The 22,521-nt window shown below is 40.9% G+C and overlaps 1 protein-coding gene across 1 annotated transcript in view; it reads right to left on the bottom strand.

Annotated features, from left to right (window-relative positions):
- Sol1 overlaps window positions 1-22,521 on the bottom strand; it is a 696,665-nt gene that overhangs the window by 53,552 nt on the left and 620,592 nt on the right. The window contains exon 10 of the mRNA XM_076822532.1: window positions 15,744-15,934. Within this exon, the coding sequence (XP_076678647.1) occupies window positions 15,744-15,934 (191 nt within the window). The remainder of the gene's footprint in view (window positions 1-15,743; window positions 15,935-22,521) is intronic.

Below are 22,521 nucleotides of genomic sequence, written 5' to 3'. Positions count from 1 at the left end.
GGAATAACAAATACAAGGAGGCATGATAGTGTGTGTGTAAGTTTGAGAGCTTAAGAGTGGTCGTGTTAGGTGTAACAATATTAGAGTTTAAATCGGCAAACTCCAAGCTTAGGTACATAGAAGAGTTTTCGGTGTGTGTTCTTTGGGACTTGAATATGTAAGTACGTACTGGTTCGTTAAGATGCAAGGATGTTTGTGGCTAGGAGCATCGCTGGAGTGGAGTACGCAGATTTGATAGCACAGTGTTTCCTAACATTTTTTCAGCCGCGATCGCTTTTTGTAATATTCAAATAACCTAAGACCCCTTCCGCCCCCATATAAGATAGGGTAAAGAAAATAAATTAAAAGTAGGTATTTCGGAATATAATTCTAGTTTAAAAATACTAAAAAAGAAGCCAAGTAAAAACGTGGCGACCGTCCAGAAAACACTTGGCGACTCACAGTTTGGGAATTACTATTTTGTTAATGAAGAATATATTGTTCTGCTAGTATAAATTACCTCGAGCAAAAACTTATCTTCAAGTAAAACTTCGAACTGAAGGATAGAGTGTATCTACGAAACTTCGTCGCGTTCCTTACAAACACTCTCAAGTATACAACAAAATTACTGTCTACTAAATCCCGTTCTCCTAATTCTAATTTCCAAAGAGTTCCCTTTACTTACATACGCAGATCACGCACAACCAATTAGGAATTCATTTAAAGATACTAAGCAGTGATTTTTGTCGAAATTTTTTTTTTTCAATTGATAATAAATAAATAAATTGAAGCCGGGACTTGTTTAGGGTTTATACAAAAACCGATTTAAAAAAAAAACAGCTTTCGATTTCCACTATTCTGAAAAAACCGGTTTTCGAATTTTCACAAAAATATAATTAAAATAGAAAATAAATATCTCTACTTATTTTATAACTTTTTAGTCTTTTTTAATATCTATGGAATTACCAAAATATAACAAAATAAAATATACTGCGTACAAAAACAAATGAAAAAAAAACTAAAATAACTAAAATCCGTACAAAATATAAATTATAAATATTTATTTCATTTAGTATTTTTCTTCCGAAAATATGAACTCATGAAGATTAGTTTTACAGTAAACTGTTAGGTACCTACTACAATATGCTTGTGTCCGAGGCGATATCAAGTCAAAATGTTAACATTTTTAATTAAACAATAAACATTTTTACATATTAATTCTAGTATACACAACCGTTTTTTTAAATTTAAAACCCAATTTTCGAATTTTACAAATTCATAAACAGAAAACAGTTTTAAAACCCGGTTTTTAAAAACCGACAAACCATTTGTTTTTTGCCACAATGTTTATTAATATCCTAAGCTTTAAAAAAACACGTTTGTTTCGCCGAACATATGCAATCTAGATGACGCTGCAGATGAATCACTAAAAGAGGCTTTTCAAAAAAGCTTCTATTCTTTAAAATTAGTATGAAAATATTATTCCACTTCTATTTAGTCCCTCCATATCACAAATTTTTAATCATAACACTGGACAACCGGCAACGAGCCGCAGCAACAAAGCAGACCTACCCCAAGCCTCTGAAGAAGAACGAGAGCCACGGGCGAAACGGCGAAGCGTCTTTACCCAAATTAAACAGCGCACCCGTGAGCACAGTGATTTACATAATCGCCGATACTAGTTGTCCTGTTGCCCGTCGCGTCTGCGATCGGCAGCGTGTTGGAAAGTTCGCCAGCCTAGCCGGAGTCGGCCCGCACGCGTGCAGGTATCGTGTCGCCCGTAAAGAGTAATTGAAGTCGGAGGAAGTCAACGAGGAGGGAGGTGGGGCAGCAGCGTTTTTGCCCTGATACACGTGGCGAATCCGTTAAATTGATAAAGTTTCGCCGAAGAACTTTTATAATACCCGGCTGTTGAAGAATGTCGGGGTATATAGGAGTTGGCAATTTATGTTCCTCCCCTCTGTTCGGCCACCTTCGAATACCCGGCCAGAGGCGGCGTGCTGGCGTTGCGCGCCCGCAGTCTCGGCCATCTCAAGTTCCCCCGCGTCTATGCGGGTAGGTGCGGGCTGTTTATCACACTTTCGAGGAGCATAACTGTCGTAAAATCGTCCCGCGATCTACATTACAAAAGATTCGCAGTTGCCGCCGGTTTGGCAGTGTGTGTAACCGAGTTCCTGTCGAGGCCCGCATTCCGTTTCCTTCCTTCCTTCCTTCCTGCCTGACTGGCCCGCCTGACTGCCTGCTTTCCAACTTTGCAATTGTAATCAACGATAACGATTCCGGCACCTCGTTTCGTTATTCGCCCGGAATAATTCGCGAGATGCAGAATGGCCATTCGAACGCTTCCATTTAACCGATTACACACCACCGCCCCCATCCCCCCACCCCCACCCCGCCCCATCGACCTATCCTCCCCAATTTAGAGTATCGTTTTTCGGGTTTCGACCGCATACACTGTTTCGCGGGCATCATGAATGCGAAACCACGGATAGATTCCTGTTATTATCGCGCAACGCTATTCGAGACTCGTAATTCTGGATTGATTAATTTCACGATGAAGTATTGTGATTTTCGCGATCTTGATTGAAATTAATACAGCCCGGGGTTAATTATAGGATTCTTCGCTGGGAATTGCTTTTACGGTTCTGTGTACCTACATTTGTTTCCTGAAAAGGGAATTTAGTAAATACAATTTGCTCTGTTAATTTCTGCGCGTAAATTGTAAGAGGACTTCTTTGGATAGACCTGTTTGCGTGCTTTGATCGCGACAGGTGTAGTTACGCGTACTCGTCGTATTAAGGGGGTATACCCGTTTGAACCCTCGGAAAATGTATACATTTTGTGGATTTTTTTACAAGTCAACGGTTTGATGCAGATTTCCCGTTTTTTAACTATGTTTACATAGTATTATGAACTACTTATAAAAAAAGTTTCAGTTAAAAAACTATTGTTTTTCGGAAGTTACGGATACATGTCCGAAAGTCTCTCGATTTTAGACGGCTAAACGGTGGCCCTAAAAACTCGCGCTACGTTCAACCAATTTACTTCAAATTTTGCATGCAGAATCATAATAAGATTCCACATCGTCCAACGAAGGCGATTTTGAAAATTTTGAAAAATAAAGAAATGGTGAGAGATCAAAGGTAAAGTTAAATTTTTCTAAGAGAAAAATCCACCTTTTTCCTTTATAAATAATAAACGGGGAATCGAAATAAAAAAAGCCTTCGTTGGACGATGCGGAATCTTATTATGATTCTGCATGCAAAATTGGAAGTGAATTGGTTGAACGTAGCGCGAGTTTTTAGGGGCACCGTTTAGCCGTCTAAAATCGAGAGACTTTCGGACATGTATCCGTAACTTCCGAAAAACAATAGTTTTTTAACTGAAACTTTTTTTATAAGTAGTTCATAATACTATGTAAACATAGTTAAAAAACGGGAAATCTGCATCAAACCGTTGACTTGTAAAAAAATCCACAAAATGTATACATTTTCCGAGGGTTCAAACGGGTATACCCCCTTAATGTAGTAATATCGCGTAGTAGTGGATGGTCCGGAATCGATTAATTTGTCCAAACGACAGACTTGTCTGAACGATTGTACTCCGTTTGTTTCGTGTAACATGCAGCTAGGAAGTAAGCTGTATCCGATTGTGTAATCTGTGCCGGTAATTAATAAAGTGGTGTAAGTAAAAACATTCCCAAACTTGAGATTTCTCTTATTGTTCTCTCGCAGATAGGAGGGATGGTCTTAGAAAGAGATGACCCACATAAACATTCGTGAAAAAATAACAAAGAAGAAAGCAAAATTATTAACAACTACTGATTCATTGAAATGTCAGTTGTCCACTCTCCTGCTCCACCGACTCACCCACATTCACCCTAACGAGACAGCGCCAAGCTACATCTAGACGTCAGTCCAAGTAGTTTCTCAGGCACAGTCTGCGAAAGAGGTATCGCAAAAATTCCTTAAAATCCCTACTCCCTATCCCCCGCCCCAAACATCACGGTCGGCTGGAAAAGATGCACGCGCGCGTGCATACGTAGAGGCGTAACGGCTTCGCCGAGTACGCTGGAAATATTGCATCCGAACTCTCAGCGAACTTTGGAAGTGAAATACGCGAGGTTACATTAAAACGTTGCCGTGGATATGGGCGCAAGTTCTGAGCGTTTGACACGGCTGCGCCTGTATCGGTGTGCCGAGCACACCCCTCGAGCACGTACACCCTCCCTCCCCTCCTCCCGACACACGTACGCGGATCGATAAGCACGCGTGTATCGGGCCACCTCCACGAGCGCAGGAATCCCGTTGTTTTCGAAACTCTTGGCACACTTCTCGCTTCCGCGGGTTCGTAAATCCGTCACGGGGGTCCTTCCCAGGAGTTTTGGAAAAACGTCAGGAAGAATATGTCGCCGAGTATCCGGCTCCCTCGACGCTGTTGCTATTGATGGTATCTAACTCGTTCGACTGAGTCCCGAAAGTTTCGCATCGATTTGGCCCGGCGTCCGTCGCCAGCCACCGTCTGTCGTCATCGCCGTCGCAGTCGCGCTCGGCCCCGTACCTACTCAGGATTCAGCGGGTGTGAACCAGCATACCGACGACTTTCCTACCCCGAAAATGAGTCATTCCTGCCCCGACGTCCGCGCCGAGAGGAATGCGGAATATATTGCCGATCAGATAGGTGAAACGGGGTCTCGGGTCCGCGGGAACACTGGGAACGCGCTCCGATTTCTACGACTCTAGCCGGGCCGAATAGAGGGAGCGGGGAGGGTCCCGAGGTTATATCGTGCGATTTGCGTTCGAGAACGGTTTTGGGGTGGAAATGCTAGCTGCTGGGAGACGCGGGTCTTCTTACGACTTTGAACTCGGGGTTGGGTAGAATGAATATATCCTGAGGCAGTAGGTACATTTGTTACGGATTGTGGTAAAAATCGAATGAGCGATGATGACGTGCGATAACTGCGTCGGTGTATGAATCTTCCCTTCGGGAGGGTAACTTTGAAGTCCTGCGACGCAGCTGCGGCACTGGTCAAAGGGGGTTTCAAGGAACAAAGACGGTACCCTGAGTAAGTTAATACTGTGGGTCCTGCGGCCCGAAGGCTTGAGGATGTAGAACGTCAAGGGAACAGAAGGATTGCTAGTTATCCCAGAAGACACCAGTCTAAGCACCCTGTCAGAAGCTGCACATGATACGGCTGCTAAGCGTGGGAATTAACCACACACTATCAAGTTGTAGAAGTGGACTACCGGGATGACGGAACCTTATAGTTCCTATTACGACAGGTTAACGAACCAGTGGAACCATCAACGTTCGCCTGAACGTTCGCAGTAACTCCCCAAGGAGGAACATCCATTTTTCTCCCTAACGCAGCAACGATAGTGTCCGATTTAATGGCTGGCGAAGTTATGGAGCAGGTTCGTTAAGGTTAAGCTCCAACTATCCCATTCCCCTTTAAATTGCTCAGCCCTTCGATGCGCACAATAGGAAGTCGGTGGTCATTTGGTCACGTGCAACAGTGTAAAAGGTTTTCGAGGCACTAGGCACACTCGCAAGGTCACCACTAAATTGGTATTTCAGTAGAGCTCTGAGGATATTAGCAGGACTATGTGGAATGTTAGAATACCTTAGTTGTTCTGGTATTGAAGTTGGGAACATGTCAGAAGTTACTGAAGAGTTGAAAAGGTAAGTGATGTAAATGCCAGGGATTATATTATAAAAAATAAAAAAAAACTTATAGCGTTCACAAACGTATTCAGTATGGAATTTGCATCCTTCCTCGCTAAAAGTATAATTTTTTATTTCTTGGAGCACTTATATCGTTTACCATTTCAGCTCCTCAATTGTCAGAAAGGAGCTTGTGATGTAAAGAAGTTCTGATCATGAATTAGGGGATGGTTTTGGAGGTGCCAAGAATTTGCAGCCTGTCTGAAATTAAGTTTATTTGCACTACGACATCAGATCACACATTTCAAGCACGTTGCAAGGACAGTGCACTGCCTATCACACCGAAACAGTAAAGTCACCAGTCAACAGACTTGGCGGAAATTTGCCTGGTCATATATGAACAGGGACGCAGCAGCTTGGACTTGGATCTACATATACTGTCATCTTAACAAGGTCCAGCAGAATCAAACAAAACCTCTTCGCAGAGAACTATTGCCCAAGAACAGAGTTTCCACCAGAAAGGAGAAAGTTCTGCTTCGTAATGATTGATCGATTCGATAGGTGGCCTAAGGCAGCACTCGTCACAGACGTACTAGCAGAAATAATACCTCAATGTTCATACAGTAGCGGACAAAAAAGTTACCACTTTTTCCAACCACCCTACTTCTATTACTTTTCAGTATCAACTCAAAACTGCAGTATATACCTAATATACACATTCTGAAAGAGAATTAAAAGCTGTATAAAACCCAGTTGCAGTTGAATTTATTTAAGTAACAAACAAAAACCCTGCATAACACTAAACAAGACCACACATTTTTAAAGCCAACAAAAGTTACCACTTTTGAACATTAATAATAAATCTAATATTTTGTGGGGGCACCTTTTGCTTATAGGACAATCTAAAAAGTTACTAAACGTGGTAACTTCTTTGTCGGCTTAAGGGGGTATACCCGTTTGAACCCTCGGAAAATGTATACATTTTGTGGATTTTTTTACAAGTCAACGGTTTGATGCAGATTTCCCGTTTTTTAACTATGTTTACATAGTATTATGAACTACTTATAAAAAAAGTTTCAGTTAAAAAACTATTGTTTTTCGGAAGTTACGGATACATGTCCGAAAGTCTCTCGATTTTAGACGGCTAAACGGTGGCCCTAAAAACTCGCGCTACGTTCAACCAATTTACTTCAAATTTTGCATGCAGAATCATAATAAGATTCCGCATCGTCCAACGAAGGCGATTTTGAAAATTTTGAAAAATAAAGAAATGGTGAGAGATCAAAGGTAAAGTTAAATTTTTCTAAGAGAAAAATCCACCTTTTCCCTTTATAAATAATAAACGGGGAATCGAAATAAAAAAAGCCTTCGTTGGACGATGCGGAATCTTATTATGATTCTGCATGCAAAATTGGAAGTGAATTGGTTGAACGTAGCGCGAGTTTTTAGGGCCACCGTTTAGCCGTCTAAAATCGAGAGACTTTCGGACATGTATCCGTAACTTCCGAAAAACAATAGTTTTTTAACTGAAACTTTTTTTATAAGTAGTTCATAATACTATGTAAACATAGTTAAAAAACGGGAAATCTGCATCAAACCGTTGACTTGTAAAAAAATCCACAAAATGTATACATTTTCCGAGGGTTCAAACGGGTATACCCCCTTAACACTTTTGTTTGTCAGTCAAATAGATTCACCTTTAACTGGGTTTTATATAGCTTTAAATCCTCCACCAGAATATGCATATTAAACATACGACAGTCCCAAATGTATGCTAAAACAATAACAAAAAAAAGAGCAAACCGGAAAAGTGGTAACTTTTTTGCCCGCTGGTGTACATACAGACACCTGGCTATTGGGGAGTCGAACATCATTAATATCCCAACGTGTATGGCTGTATGGATCCGAAAAGCCAGCGTTACTATGGTTCTGGAAAGCTATACTTGTTACCACTGCGCGCTATATCGACAAGGTTGCAAGCCCCAGATTATTGATATTACGTTTTCCGAACGGGGTACAATGCTCGCGAATTGGGGCGCAACCACTGCCCCCGCGACGCTTCTACCCAGTTGGTCGGGCAGGAAATTTGAGACGAATCAACCGAATCAAGCCTGGGGCACGGGTGGAGATTGCACGCGATTCAACCCTAACAACTCTCTGGGTATCTATTTCTCGCGGTACCACTTTGACCATGGCGATACGTCCGCAATTGACGCAAATGCATCCGGACGAGCCTTTTGCAATAGTGACGGGCTGCCTGTGACGTTTGCCAGCGAAAGTCATTCTGCATGAGTATTTACTTTAATTGGCAGAGATTCAGAAACAAGAGCAGAATACTCTGAGACAGACGGAGGAACTCCCTTGAATTAACCCCTGTTTTTAATACTCTCGCTTCTCGTTAAGTCCGGGTGAAGCTGTCTTGTAAAATGCCACTATTCGAGCCTCTTAAATAGTCTCAGCACTGGCCCCGTATAGTGCTCATGTAGCCCGGCTCGCCAGTTCCCGTCTTTAGGACATGCTTCCAGGGAATAATCACCCATGAAACAAGCTCCGTGCCCTGGGGGTAAACGAGTGTAGAGATAGACGCAGCAATAACGAGGTTTTGTGGAGAAAGAGGAGAGTAGTTAAAAGAGGAGGATGGGAAATAAGAATCCGTGACCTTTGCTTGCCAGCTACTCGATCGCAACGCTTCTATACAAGATCGCAAGGCAAACCTCGACTTTAGTCATTGAAGACCCCACTTCTCTTTGGTATACCTGCGCAATGTTATAAATGATTAATACACGTGCGAGGTGTTACGTAGATCGGTTGAAAATGTCAGATCTTCAGGGATAGTTATCTGTGTACGTTTTGTAAAATGAATTTGTGCAAATAATTCAGTATGTACAATATTTTCTTTGCGAACGCTTTGGCCGTATATTTTTCCACTTTCCCCATCTTTACGCAAATGTAGCTTTTGAGTGAAGTATTAAAACTGGAAGTAATAAAAAATGTTAGAGTGCATAAAAGGAAAACGCTTTCTGGAGGCTAGGGTTTATACAAAAAAAAAAAACGGGTTTCGAATTATCACTAAAAAATATAATTAAAATAGATTATAAATATTTGTACTTATTTTAACAAATTTCAGTTTCTTTTTTTAATATTTTAGGAAAGAAATACTAAATGAAATAAAGATTTATAATTTATATTCTGTACGGATTTTAGTTATTTTAGTTTGTTTTCATTTGGTTTTGTATGCAGTATATTTTATTGTGTTATGTTTTTGAAATTCCATACATATGTAAATAACACAATATAATATACTGCATATATATGGAATTTCAAAAATATAACACAATAAAATATACTGCATACAAAACCAAATGAAAAAGAAACTAAAATAACTAAAATCCGTACAAAATATAAATTATAATTCTTTATTTCATTTACTCTTTCTTTCCCAAAATATGAACTCATGAAGATTAGATTTACAGTAAACTGTTATTTACTACAATATACTTGTGTCCGAGGCGATTTCAAGTCAAAATGTTAACGTTTGTAATTAAATAATTAATTCATATTAATTCTAGTATAGACAACCGATTTTCGAATTTTACAAATATATAAAAAAAGCGGTTTTTAAAAACCGACAAACTCTATTGGGGGCCCAGGGAGGGGGGCTATTGGATCTGGAAAGAATGATTATTTAACGACTATTATCCACTCGCAGAATCTCGTTTTGTATTCAGACGCCAGTAAGGCAGCAATTAACAGCACTACGGAAGTTCGTTTGAAAAATTTACCTGTCGAATAGCGCGGTGGTTTTGACGCCAAGCACAGTGCGTGAGAGATCTGCATGGCTCCCGATTTGAAAGACGGGGCACGCGCGCTGTCTTGGAAATACTTGGAAATCCGCTTATGAACGCTTTGAGCGAAAGCGCGATGAGAAGTCCTGCTTTTTCACGGACGATATCCAGCTTTGAAGTTTCCACGAAGGATATCCCGCCCGTAGTAATTAAAGCGAAACTTTTTATCGTTAGTCGTGCCTCGTTTCTCCGCTGGCCAACTTGACTCTTTCAAGCGAGGAGAAGTTTCGGTGCCGCGTATCCCCCTTTCTGCCGTTGTGAATAGGTCGAAATCCGTTTGTTCGCGTTTCAATTACGCGATAATAGGAGCCTCGTTTACTTCGTGGAACTTGGCGGAACGATACTCACACCAGTGGAAGATAGCCTGCGTCAGAGCTAACGTGGCAAACTTGTCTCTTAAAATTAACACAGACCCGATATACACGGCTCCCTCCCGCCTTTGCGCGCGCTTTCCGCCCGCAGGGTCCTGCGACCCCTCCGTTATACGAGACGGAACTTGGAACGGGTGTGGGGCTCGCACAATCGAACGATGAGCGAAGTCGGTAAACAATCTGGCGAAATGACGAGAAACTTTGCGCGAGGATGAACGAAGTGTAACGTGTATTAATCCTTTCGGTGATATCGTTGCGACGCGAATGAAATGTAGCCGGCGTTTCGGAATAGAATTATAGGCGCAGACTTATTTAATTAATTAATGGTACTCCTATAAAGAGGCAAAAGTGGTTTCACTAATACAGGGCTGCAAACTGATGATATTTATTAATGTTAAGCTTTCAAGTTCACTGTAGGATGAGGCTCTGAAATTTATCGGTCATGAAGCATGAAAAACTTCTCTTTACTTTAAAAGAAATTACATAAAAAAGTATCAATTTTCCACAGTTCGACAAAATTTGACTTTTTTTCGGAATTGTAACGTTCTGTAGCCGTTTCTTATAGGGTTTCGAGCGCTGATAACGAATCCGCAAACCGTTTATCGCCATCGCCCTCAGTTTTTGAGAAATTCGATTTTGAAAAGAAATGCAAATTTTTAAATTTGAACATTTTTTGTGTCGAAACGGTAATAGTTATTCGGTTGGGTGTTCCGTCAAATTATTCTATGAACCCTCCCGAATACAACGATATACGATATTAGTGCATTATGAACATTTAAATATGTTTAAACAACGATCAAAGAGAAAAGGACACCCGAAATGCACCAATTTTTCCAGATATTTTTGTTGATATTTCCAAAATTAAGGATCTAGGAGAAAATCTGACTACTCCATGCGATGCAGCAGACAATTTTCCATCGGAAAGCATCAACAGAAATGAGAAGTGACGTTTTGTTTTCAATACAGAAGCGAAATAGTTTGGCAAAACGCGCGCCGCCGTTGACTACCACTGTCGACGCCGCACGTTTTGCCAAACTATTTCGCTTCTGTATTGAAAACAAAACGTGACTTACCACTTCTGTTGATGCTTTCCGACGGAAAAATGTCTGCTGCATCGCGTGGAGTAGTCAGATTTTCTCCTAGACCCTTAGTTTTAGAAATAAATTAAAAGATATCTGCAGAAAGGGGTGCATTTTGGGTGCTCCTCTCCATTTAATCGTTATTTAAACATATTTAAATGTTCCCAATGCACTAATAACTTATACCGTTGTATTCGGGAGGTTTCATAGAATAACTATTATCGTGTCGACACAAAAGATGTTCAAAGTTGAAAATTTGCAGTTTTTTTAAAAATCGAATTTCTCAAAAACTGAGGACGATGGCGATAAACGGTTTGCGGATTCGTTTTCAGCGCATGAAAACCTATAAGGAGCGGCTATTGAATGCTACAAGTCCAGATGGCTGACGAACTGTGATATTATTCAATTAACAGCGATTTAACTTTTGCTAGGCGATATTAGGTATCATCACACGACTATTTTATTATTTCAATCTACTTGATGTTAACCTTCATTGAGTTTCCCTACGTTCCCGTCTATTAATTTAAATTGACTAATTAAATTAGTTTAAAAATTTGTGACGTATATTCACTTTGTGCATAAAGATTCATACGCTAAGTTATAGATAAAGCTATTGGTCTCTCATATCTACAACGTGGTACTTATTTTAAATTAGGAACATGTACTAATAAATATAATCCCTAATTACGTCTAAATGTAGTCCCTAATTATGTTTATTTAAATAATCACCATTACTGCAATTTCTTGACAGAAACTCTTCCTATGTTTTTTAAACTTTTCATGAGAACTCTTGTTTAATTCTATGTCATCATAGATTACGAACTACAAACACAAGCTTTTTATTAACTTTAATATCTCCTTAGAAAACAGATTATACCTTTTTGTATGAAACAGGGTGTGTTGCTGTTATAAATTTTCTAAATTCATTTAATTGCTTGCAATGCTCACTCAATAAATTCATGTTTCCCTTTTAATACCGAAGGGAAAGGAAAAGAACTAATCATGTCATATTTTTACCAGAATTAACCCGTGATATTTAAAGATCGCTATACTCTAATTTGGGTTTGTATCATGTGTTCTATGAAAATGAAGGAACTTCCAATGCGACGGTAAATGCTTCGCAATTGTCCAATATTCGGGGATTGGCAACAATTTGAAAACTACCTAGGAACATTTACATATGTACTTGAAAGTTTTCGAACGATACTCCTGTATACGCTGTTATCTTACATTTACTTTTCAGCAATCTCTTCCTAAGTTTCGTAAGTTCCAGCCGTTCCTTTCGCGTATTAAAATTTCTAAAGAAACCGTGCCAATAGGAATACGGAATAAAAGTACTACCTAAATGTAAGCTCCAAAGTGCAGAATTAACCATTCGTGAAAAATTGCCCAATAGCTATACAAATAAAGTATACTCAATAAAACAATTAAATTTGAATATTTAATTCCCTAAAGCCTTCATATAAAATAGTTTATAATTAAACATTTGTACACAGACTTTGCGCAACATTTGACAAGCTTTACCGAATTTTTACATTCCATTATTCCATTTAAATATTTTCATGATATCCCCCATGCACATTTTCACAATTTCCATTCGCACGACTACAAAGCTGAGCCACGGAAATATTGGGAATTCGCCGGGCACCGCGACACGCGCAACAAAATCAATATTTAACAAGAAAGCCAAGATAGTAAATTCCCCGTGCAAAAATTACCATCAGCAACGTTCCGCCCTGTCCCCCATTCTCGTTCGTCTCGTTCCTAACTCCTTCCCGTTCGAGTTCTAACCGCCGCAATCTTCGAATACTTTCCTCCAAACAGGAAGAAACTTTCGGTATGAAAACGCTTCCGCAGTCGGGCGGAATATTCGCAATGGAGCGAACTTGTAACCCGTAGCTTAATCCCGTCCGAATTTCTCCTCCGCCTTTAAACTCGACCGCGCTGCCCGTTCTCTATCCTTCCCCCCGTCTCTGCTGCGCCCGAGCCCCGTCCAGGTCTGGCCGGGGGTTCGAAAGAAACGAATTTTCAGTCTCGAAGCGCGTATCGCGTTTCGCTGGCGTGCGGGCCCGCGCTGGATCTTCCCCGGCAAAAGACAAACACACTTCGCGATCCATTTGTTCTGCAACCCTGGGCATTCCAGCGCGCGCGCTGCAATCTGAACCTCGCCTGGGGATGATAAACGGCCGTACGAAGAGAGACACATTGCTATCACGATAGAATGCTCAACGGAAATTGAAATTTTGACGGGACATAGGCGCGCAGTAGAAAGGACCGGACTGCGGCAGACGCTCCGCGCCCGTATATAAGACCGTACGTCATGTTCCGATGTTACGTCCCGAACACGTCCTATACCAATAACTTATTCCCAATGATGCGTATCGTCTATCTTTACCCGAGCACATCGAACCGATTTATGGCACTGACAATATCTGAATTTACTAGACAGGGGTGGGGCAGCAGGAGGGAGCAGTGGATCGACAGAAAGAGAGAGTGGAAAATGTGTGTCTGCGTCCTGGGTGTTCCCAGGCGTTTAGCGAGCGTTGCTTCGACTTTGCGCGCCAATCCTTTCTCAAACACGCGTGCAAACAGGAACACGTAAATCTGCTCTGTCGTTGAGTGATTTTAGGCCTTTGTTCTGTCGCGCCAAGGTTTCAGCTTCGTTGTTTTACTGGCCGTCGTGTAGATATGGTTTATGTGTCTCGCGGAGGCTTTCACCGTGCGTCAGTTAGCCGTGAATTTGATACGATACGTTAAAATATAGAGTGCCCCGCCTGAAAAGGTAGTGGTGGTTTTGTCTGACGTTATTGGGGACAGTGGCAAATTTTCTTTTTGCGGCACAATCTGTTGGGAGGGTTTTCATGTGTTGCTTCGAATGGAATGTACATAAACGCTTACATTTACACACAATCCATTTCGAATATACAGTGGCGGACGAAAGAAAGTTTGCGAACTTTAAAATCGCATAACTTTTTTTTTAGAATTGATTCAAACGACTTGAGTTCTTTTGGGAATCTAGAAGGATTAGTTTGCTAAGTGACGTGTTTCGTCGTATTGAAAAACAATTACAATTGGTTGGAATAGCAAAGAAAATGGTTAAGGTCGTTTTTTAAACTTTGTTGTGTGAGCCTGTAATGATAATTAAAAAGACCCGTTTGTAGATTTAATGTTTCCTGATTTCGGGGATTTCGCGGTTTTCGAACTTATCCTGCGATCTTTAAACGTTTATGGCTCAGAGCAAGGTTAACCGATTTTTATGAAATTTTAGGTATGTATACAACTTACTTCAAACGAGTTTTTGGAATTTTCATTATAGGCTCACGAAAAAAGTTGAAAAAATGACATTCACAATTTTTTTTCAAACACGTCACTTAGCAAACTAGTCCTTCTAGCTTTTAAAAAGAAACTCGTGTTGTTTGGATCAATTTTGAAAAAGTTATGCGATTTTAAATGTTGTAAACTTTCTTTCGTCCACCACTGTGGCAACGCATTAGAAATATTTTTTTCCGTGTGCAGTTTGAGAAAATAATTCTTGCAAGAAAAATTTGAAGGCAAACATGAAAGATATTATTTATGCATAATACTTTACCGGTTTGGAATCAATTAATTCTGTTTTTGATGTAATGTGAGGTAGCCTTTACTGAATCTCATTATACACGAAAGCTCTTCGTGCTACATGTGAAAGAAGACTTCATATTCCTTCCGAAAGGATAAACAATGATAGAAGAACTTTAAATAGAATTTATGCGAAATTTTCGCACGTATCTAGTCCTTTTCATTTCGAATAACTTTTACCGAGAACAATGGTGAAAATAATGTACGTATGCAGAGTTATAAATTGATATCTCCAGTCATATTGGTTTTCGAGATGCGTCTGACCACAGACAGTCTCCTTCCCCTTGTACTCTAACGCATTGTTCCCTGCTCGCAGTCTAGTAGTTCAGGTCAATCATATCTTGCTTTACCTTCCTCCCAGTATCGTTTAATGTGCGCGCGCTTTTGTAAAATTGTTTCAAGCGGAATTCACTTAAAACAAATGCTCTATAAAAGCATAGAATTCTAGCAGGAATTTCATTCAAGATTTTCAAGCTATAACACTATTTACACTGCTAAGAAGAATTTCAAATGCTTCCATACCCGTAAAAAAAAAACACTTCATACAATGATCGAAAAATCGATTATCGAGAAGGCCATTCCATCGTTACGAGCGCGTCTGTGAGTAGCCAGCTAAACTACTTACAACAGACTTTATAAATTACTCTGTCAAAGATCCGAAAGAGTTGCGTTGGTGTAAGAAAAATCCGAGATCACGAAATAAAGTTCATCGCATAATATTTACGCAAAAAGATTCTGTCCCTCCATCAACGGACGTAATATCTTGTCATTAACTTATTACGTTCGTTTCGAAACTCAATTAAAACTTTCGCAGTCTAATTACGCGACTGAAATAAAACCGGCGCGAGTTAAGCGCACGAAAATCAGAATCGCTCCTCGCGGTAAATCATTCACCCACGATCTGCTAATTCCCCCGAACCCCGCTGATCGGTTTACAATCGAATTTGCCATTCTCTATACTTCGTTAGCCGCGCGGCGTGTTTTGCAGCGAACTAAACAACGATACCCGCGATATGTAATCCGGCGCTGCAATTATTTCGAAATCCAGAAGCGTACTTACGTACCTGCGAATCTCCCCGCTAAAACGCGCAGTGGTACTCTTAAGCTGGACTCGACCGTTGCGGATTCGATCAGCGTTTTAACGAGCAGCGGTATCGGGGCATTAAATGCAAGTGGAGGAGATTACTCACTCTCTGTGAAAGAATACGTCGCTTTGAAGCCGCGGGAGTGGCGGGACGACGTGACGCCGTGAAATTCCAAGGAAAGCCGTGGTCCGTTGCTCATGATAGGCCGTGACGGCCTTTCGCCGCAGAACGAATCTATTTTCTCCTTCTTCCCGTCTATGTGCACGTACGCCACCAGCGAGTCCACGCCTTCGCACCTGGAATCATAAAGAATGGACGAGTGTCGACGATGCTCCCGTTACACTTTGTTCAGCAGCACGCAGAAATTCCGAGCCCCGGCGCTGCTGATTCGATTAAAGTTCAATTGCTCTTGTTTCAATGGGCGCGCGCGTGACCGGGCCGAAAGGTAACCACGACAACGGTCATTACTGCCGTTTCGATTAACGAAGTTTGATGAATTATCTATGACCCGGAGCAACGATACGGACGCGAATTTTACCCCCTCGAACGGCTCGCGAAATAGTGGAACGAAGACAACGCGTGATATTCAATAATGAGGTTTTCGAATAAAAACATACGAACGAGGGTTCATCCGAATGAACAGCGGGGCGAAGCTGCAGAAGTGTTGGAAATATTGGGATGTTCGATACGTTACGTCGAATTTTTTTTTTTTTTTTTGGACTTTGAAAACGGAAAATTAGTACACCGTTCAAATTCAATTTGAATTGTGGCTGGTATTTTAATACTTTTTTCTGTAAACATTCTATGGTTTGAATTTGTGAAAGCTTCAGTTTCACTTCGTCTCTGTGCGATATTGTTGTTTTCGCTACACTGTAATTACCACGGTAATGGGTTTATTGGTTTTTATTTTTTGCAGAATTTTTAGCTTCGTATTTTGTGTGTGTTGTGTTTTATTATTCGTTATTAATTAGAGAACTGGCTTTTAGGCAGAGGTAGCTTTTGCTGCCAATCTGTTTCTAAAACGTCACAACATTTTTTAAGATACTTTCTAATATTTTCTTAAGAAAAGTTTCCTTATTTCGTAATATGTTGTGGCTTTATTAGTTTCTAATGCTCTTTTTTTGGACAAGTAACTGTATCATATAAACCACTAATACAACTTTCATTCTTTCGAATTGGATAAGAAACATTTCAAGACTCTTTTTTCTTTGGATTCAAGCTACATCAATAGTAACAATGGTGTATTTAAAAACAGTTTGTTATTTTTGAAAGAATAGCCAGAGACAATGGAGAAAGCATCGTGGCACATAATCGCGTTTAACTTTCGAAACGAATGCAAAATCTTTTTCGAAGTATCTTTTTCTAAAACTTAAAAGTAAATGTTATCGGCGCACCGGTTCGGTCTATTTTTTCTTGACCAAATTGTCTTAATATCGACGTGTAAAAACTCTCCTTTGTTAAAGAAGTAGGTGTGTATGTTTCGCCATCCATTTCAAATAAAATGATTTAGAATTTCGACCGTAAAGAATTTTTTAAAACTTAAAAGTAAATGTTATCGGCGCAGCGATTCGGTCTATTTTTTCTTGTCTAAATTGTCTTAATATATCATAAGAAAAATTGCTCATATCATAAGAAAAATTAGGAAAATTAATTATTAAAAATTAATGTTCCTTCATTGACGATTTCGGCCATTTGTCACTTCATCCTATGCCAGACTTTTAATGAAGGGATGTATGGCCTTAATAATGAAACAGCTCGTTTACAGTATGTAATAGCATTCAGGGGATTAAATATCGATTTGTGAATATTAATTTTAACAGACATGCAGCTTAAGTGTTCATTCACTAGACAGGTCACCCCAGTTTTTTCAATTCTGTATTTCTCTTCCTCCTTCGTATTCTCCCAAAACTTGTATAGACTTCAAAGGACTCCTTTCGTTGAAGAATATGACCACCATCGATTCTTTTAATCCATGCACAAGTGTTCTTTACGAACATTTTACCCAACCAAGTACTGTATTATCCGCAGGATGTCTCTTCTTATAATGGAAACTGTTTCGTTTCTGTTTAGTTATTCGTAGCCGAGAGGGCTCGAAATTCTAATTAGGATTTGGAGTCTCAGTAGCGTATCGTAAACTCATGTGTACACCGAATTCAAACACACCCGATCAGTAATGGGTTTTAGGACTTGCGGTCCGGCTTTGCCGAAATTAGGAACATGTACAAGTACCCCGAATTGCAATACTTGCGTGTTCGGCGTAACGATGGTTTACGGGAACGTATGTGGATACAGCGAGACGCGGAAAAATCCCCTAGCATCCCCCTTTTATGTCATCCATCCTCGATTTATCCATCTTAGATTATAACAATCTTCGAATCATCAGAAATAAGGTAACTAATGTCTTTGGTGTGCCATTTGTGTTACAATGAATTGTAAAATAAACGTAGGAGAATATATATCGCTGTACCTCATTTTTGCACAGTATTTATTTAGAGTTATGTTGCACCAGTGAAATAGAGATATATTGTTACTAATGTTACAGATATGGAATACCTTTCAACGTTCCTGTATTCAATTTCTCGCACTCTGCAGGAATAATCAGCAGATCACAATTTCTGGGGAATAAATTATTCGAGATGAAATATCAGAGTTATTTAGGCATGAACCAGTATTATGGATTTAATGCATCACGCGTGAATCATTAATACATCAACCGTTCAGTTTATACAGGGCGTAATGGAGCAGTAGTTACACAAGCAGGGATTTTAAAATGTTTAGTAGATATAATAATCTCGATTTGCTGGCAGAAAATCGAATTTGATTATACAGGGATAATTGATTAAATAATCCTTTCAGAGAAGGAAAGAATAGTGGAAAGGTCAACTTACAAGGGAAGTTCGAATACCCAAACATCATTTTTTTTTTGAACTATTCAGGTTCTTAGAGGACCTCAATAGAAGTATCATTTTCGGTTTTGGCTGTTACAGTGCCAATTTTTAATACTTATTTGTTTAGTTAAGATAAACTCAATTACCAAACTTCAACTTAACATTATATATTAAATAAGGAACTGACATGCAAACGTGTACGAACTGATAAAATACATTGCCTTCTTAATTAATTCTTCCTTGTCGAACAATTGTTATTTTATAAAAAGAGTAACGCTTCTTAACAAACTATAGTTCAGGGGAAATCTGTAGGCAACCCTAATATTCACTAACACTAGTAAGTATTAGACACTACACGGTTCTCCAGGGTGGAAACACCTCTTAAAGGTTAATGTGTGCTTTCCTACTTTCCTGTATATCTTGAAAAGTATAGTAGATATAAAAAAAATAATTACAATGAAAATTTAACAGTTTTTTTACAGCCAACAAAACGATATAATCGAATTGTTTAAAATTTCTGGTGGGGAAGGTTTTTTATTTTTTCTACAAATTTTTAACAATTTCATTCTACAGTTTTACAGTAAAGTAGGAAATCACCCATTACCCTTTAAGGGGTATATTCACCCCGAAGAAACGAAAATGGGCAGTACCGAAAAATCTCCTGATACTTCTATCGAGGTGCTCTACAAACTTACATAGTTTCAAAAAAATCAGAATGTTGGAGTAACCCAGCGCTGTCCAGCGTAGGGGCCCCTCGCGCGCCTGCTTCCCCTTCCCACCCTTCTTTCAAACAGCGTGACTTGTCAAGGAGACCTCGCGACGCTAAAAAGGAGACCGCGAGCAGAGTTAGGAGCGATGGGGCCTAAGTGATGGAGGGGGAAACACCTACAGGAGCGGTGGTACTGTGTGCGCGAACTGACGCCAGCGCCAAGCCAGCTGAGTGGCCCGAACGCGAAGCTAACCACGGCCAACCAGCGTCGACAATCTGTTTCCCGGCGACGCTGATTGGCCGTGGTTAGCTTCGCGTTGTCGCCACTCGGCTGGCTTGGCGCTGGCGTCAGTTCGCGCACACATTACCACCGCTCCTGTAGGTGTTTCCCCCTCCATCACTTAGGTCCCATCGCTCCCACCTCTGGCCGTGAGAGTTGCGTAGCCAAGGAAGCTCAGACCTCACGCACGACATCAACGTTCACTGTTACATTGACTCGGCAGCGTCTTTGCGCCACGGCAACAGCGGACGATGGTGGGGACGGCTTTTGCCTCTCAAGAGGCGAGTTGGACAGCGCTGGAGTAACCGAACGTCCCTTGTTAGTCAAAGCTTCTATAATTCGAATGCCTGTCTTATCCAGAAAAGTGTCCTCTATTATTTCAACGATATTATATATCCCTCAAAACAGAAAGGTAAAACAGACAGAGGACTCTACCGGATCTCTCTTTCGAAGTGCAGGCTCGTGCGCGGATTTGCAGTTACAGGCTTAACGAATTTATATATATTTACCAGGAGCTTCTCGTTAGCCCGATATCTCCACGTATCCTTCGAATTTCGAGGGGAGTTAACGACGCCGATTCGCCGACAGATGAAACTCCCCGGGAAGGGCGAACATACGAAGTTTAATTAATAAAGTTCGACTTTTTCCCGCGCACAGGATACAGTCCGTACGTGCTGCGGAACTTCTGATTTCCCGGAGAAATAGTACATTCGCCGGCGTACCCCGTGAAAGCGAGCGTAAATCGGCGTAATATTTTAAAATACTTCGCCGGGGCGCAGTATACAAATTACTTTTCGATACGCTGCAGGCCAACGGCATTGTTCGATCGATCTTTTTCATATGCATTCGCGCTATCGCGTTCCGTTGTACGCTTCCGCGTACCTTTCGCATAAATATAGAGTCTGTCGAGTGATGTGGATACCGCTCCACTGCTGTACCGACGATAGCAAGGCAATAAAAAAAAAACGTTTATGTAAATGCCAGAGATGCAGATAGAAAGTGAAATAATGTATTAATAATGGAACAGTAACGAGGGGCGTGCACGTGGCTCGCGTCGCCGATTGGGCTCGTACCTTGTACACCAGTGGCGCACTCAGGATTTAATTTTTCGGGGAGCCGAGTTCGACGGATGAAAATATTTTTAATGCAAATTCAATGAAACTCATTAGGTGACTATACAAATTTATTTCGAGACTTAAATCCAGTTCTCCTTTCTTTTTATTAATAATTAACCCTTCGTCGTCGCACCCTCTTATAATCACAAATTGGTCATATGGGGTTCACTGCACCCCAGCATCATTTTTTGAGTTACCATTTTCGTATTTTTGATTCCTTTAACTTTTCAGTGATAATACTTATATCACCACACTTTAACAGTCTTTTTCTAGAAATGTAAATTTTGATATGATAAAATTTGTAAAAAAAGAAAAAGGGATTTTTAATTTTTAAAATTTTTTTGCGATAAATCCCTTTTGGAAGTCGTAAAGGCCCGACATTTTAACTCGAAAATTGCTGTTGGGGTGCGATACAAACCATGCGACCACGAAGAGTTAAGTAAGTCATCTTTTTCGATTGAGACTTTATTATCGATAAAACCTTGCTTGATAATCCATTTAGTACGCGTGCGCTCGGCGTAAAATCGGCCCCACTTTCAAATTGATTTCCCCGAAAACGAAACCCCGACGCGGAGAAATATTATTTTACAGTTTTTAAATGTTTGCGCACGGGGATTATTTTCGCTCAAAATTGTTCCATACGTCCTGGTAAATTCTGTTGATTTTTAAGCAGCCGCGCTCATATCGAACGATTTTTCAACACCGATAATCCCGGAAATAAAGCCTCCCTTACAAATAAATTTATTTCACATTTCCTACTGTTTTTTCTTATTTAAAATATATTGTCTATCAAACGTTACTAAATTTCATCTCACAATTTCTACTACTACCTCATATACAATCACTACCATTTCGACAGTGCCACCCCCTTCGCAGCACTTCGCGTTTGTTTATTTCACTCAAGACGAGCATAGGTACACGCAAAACAGAACCGCGCTCAGCCTTTTTAATATTAATATGCAAGGGGGTTCGTTAAGATGGAACGGTCTGATGCCTACGACGCGGGGGGACAAGATTCCGTGGGGGTGTCCCGAGGAGCCACTAAATTTCCGCGTGCCAGCGGGATCGCTGAACCGACTGTAATAAGTACGAATGTTGCGTAAAGCCGGGGCGGGCAAAAACGACGATACAAAAGATCTATAACTCCTTTTAGAGCGGAGGATTTATCATGCGGCTAGAAAGGAGCGAGCTCAACGACACATACACGCGTACATCCCTGGGGCCCTGAATTATCCCAAGTTTTTCCCCTTTTAACGACACGATTTGTATGCGCGGAACGAACGTTAAAGGCGCATTAATCACGGCCGTTAAATTAAAGATAACGAATCGAACTAATTCCACGGGCGACCGGGTGCGCCGTCCCCTTTCAGGGCCCACGCTCTCGAGTTAACTCGGCTGATTCCTCTTGCTCTCTGTATCGCTGCGATCCGAAAGCCCGACGCGTCGACGAGATTGCGATCGCGTGCAACTGGCGTTGGTCTTTCGGCGCGGAAGCAGCGTCGAAATGAAAATTCACGATAATCTCGCGCCGATGAATCCCAGGGTAAACAGCCGCGCGCTCCGTGTATCTTCTGACAAAAGCAGCTCGACGAAATATTCCCTAATATCGCCCGCAAATTGCGGCGAACTTTCGATGCAATTTGCCCGCGGCTCGGCGTAACTTAGGGGGCGCACGGTTTGCGGAGAAATATAAAACGGGCAAGTTCGCATCGTTCTCCCGCGACGGCTCGTCTCGCTCCTCTTCCTCGAACCGTTGCCCGTGCTTCTCGTACCTAGCCGTGGTGCTCGCTCTCGCGTGCTCGCCGCGGACGCGCGCGTCAGCGGCGCGTGGCGTGTAACATATTCAATGGGAAAACTTTTCATTTCCCCGACAAAAGAAGCTTCACCTGAG

This window comes from Andrena cerasifolii, chromosome 10 (genome assembly GCF_050908995.1).
Source record: "Andrena cerasifolii isolate SP2316 chromosome 10, iyAndCera1_principal, whole genome shotgun sequence".
Taxonomy (NCBI): Eukaryota; Metazoa; Arthropoda; class Insecta; order Hymenoptera; family Andrenidae; genus Andrena; species Andrena cerasifolii.
The sequence above is the reverse complement of the archived record's forward strand: the minus strand, read 5'-3'. Positions and strand labels throughout refer to the sequence as shown.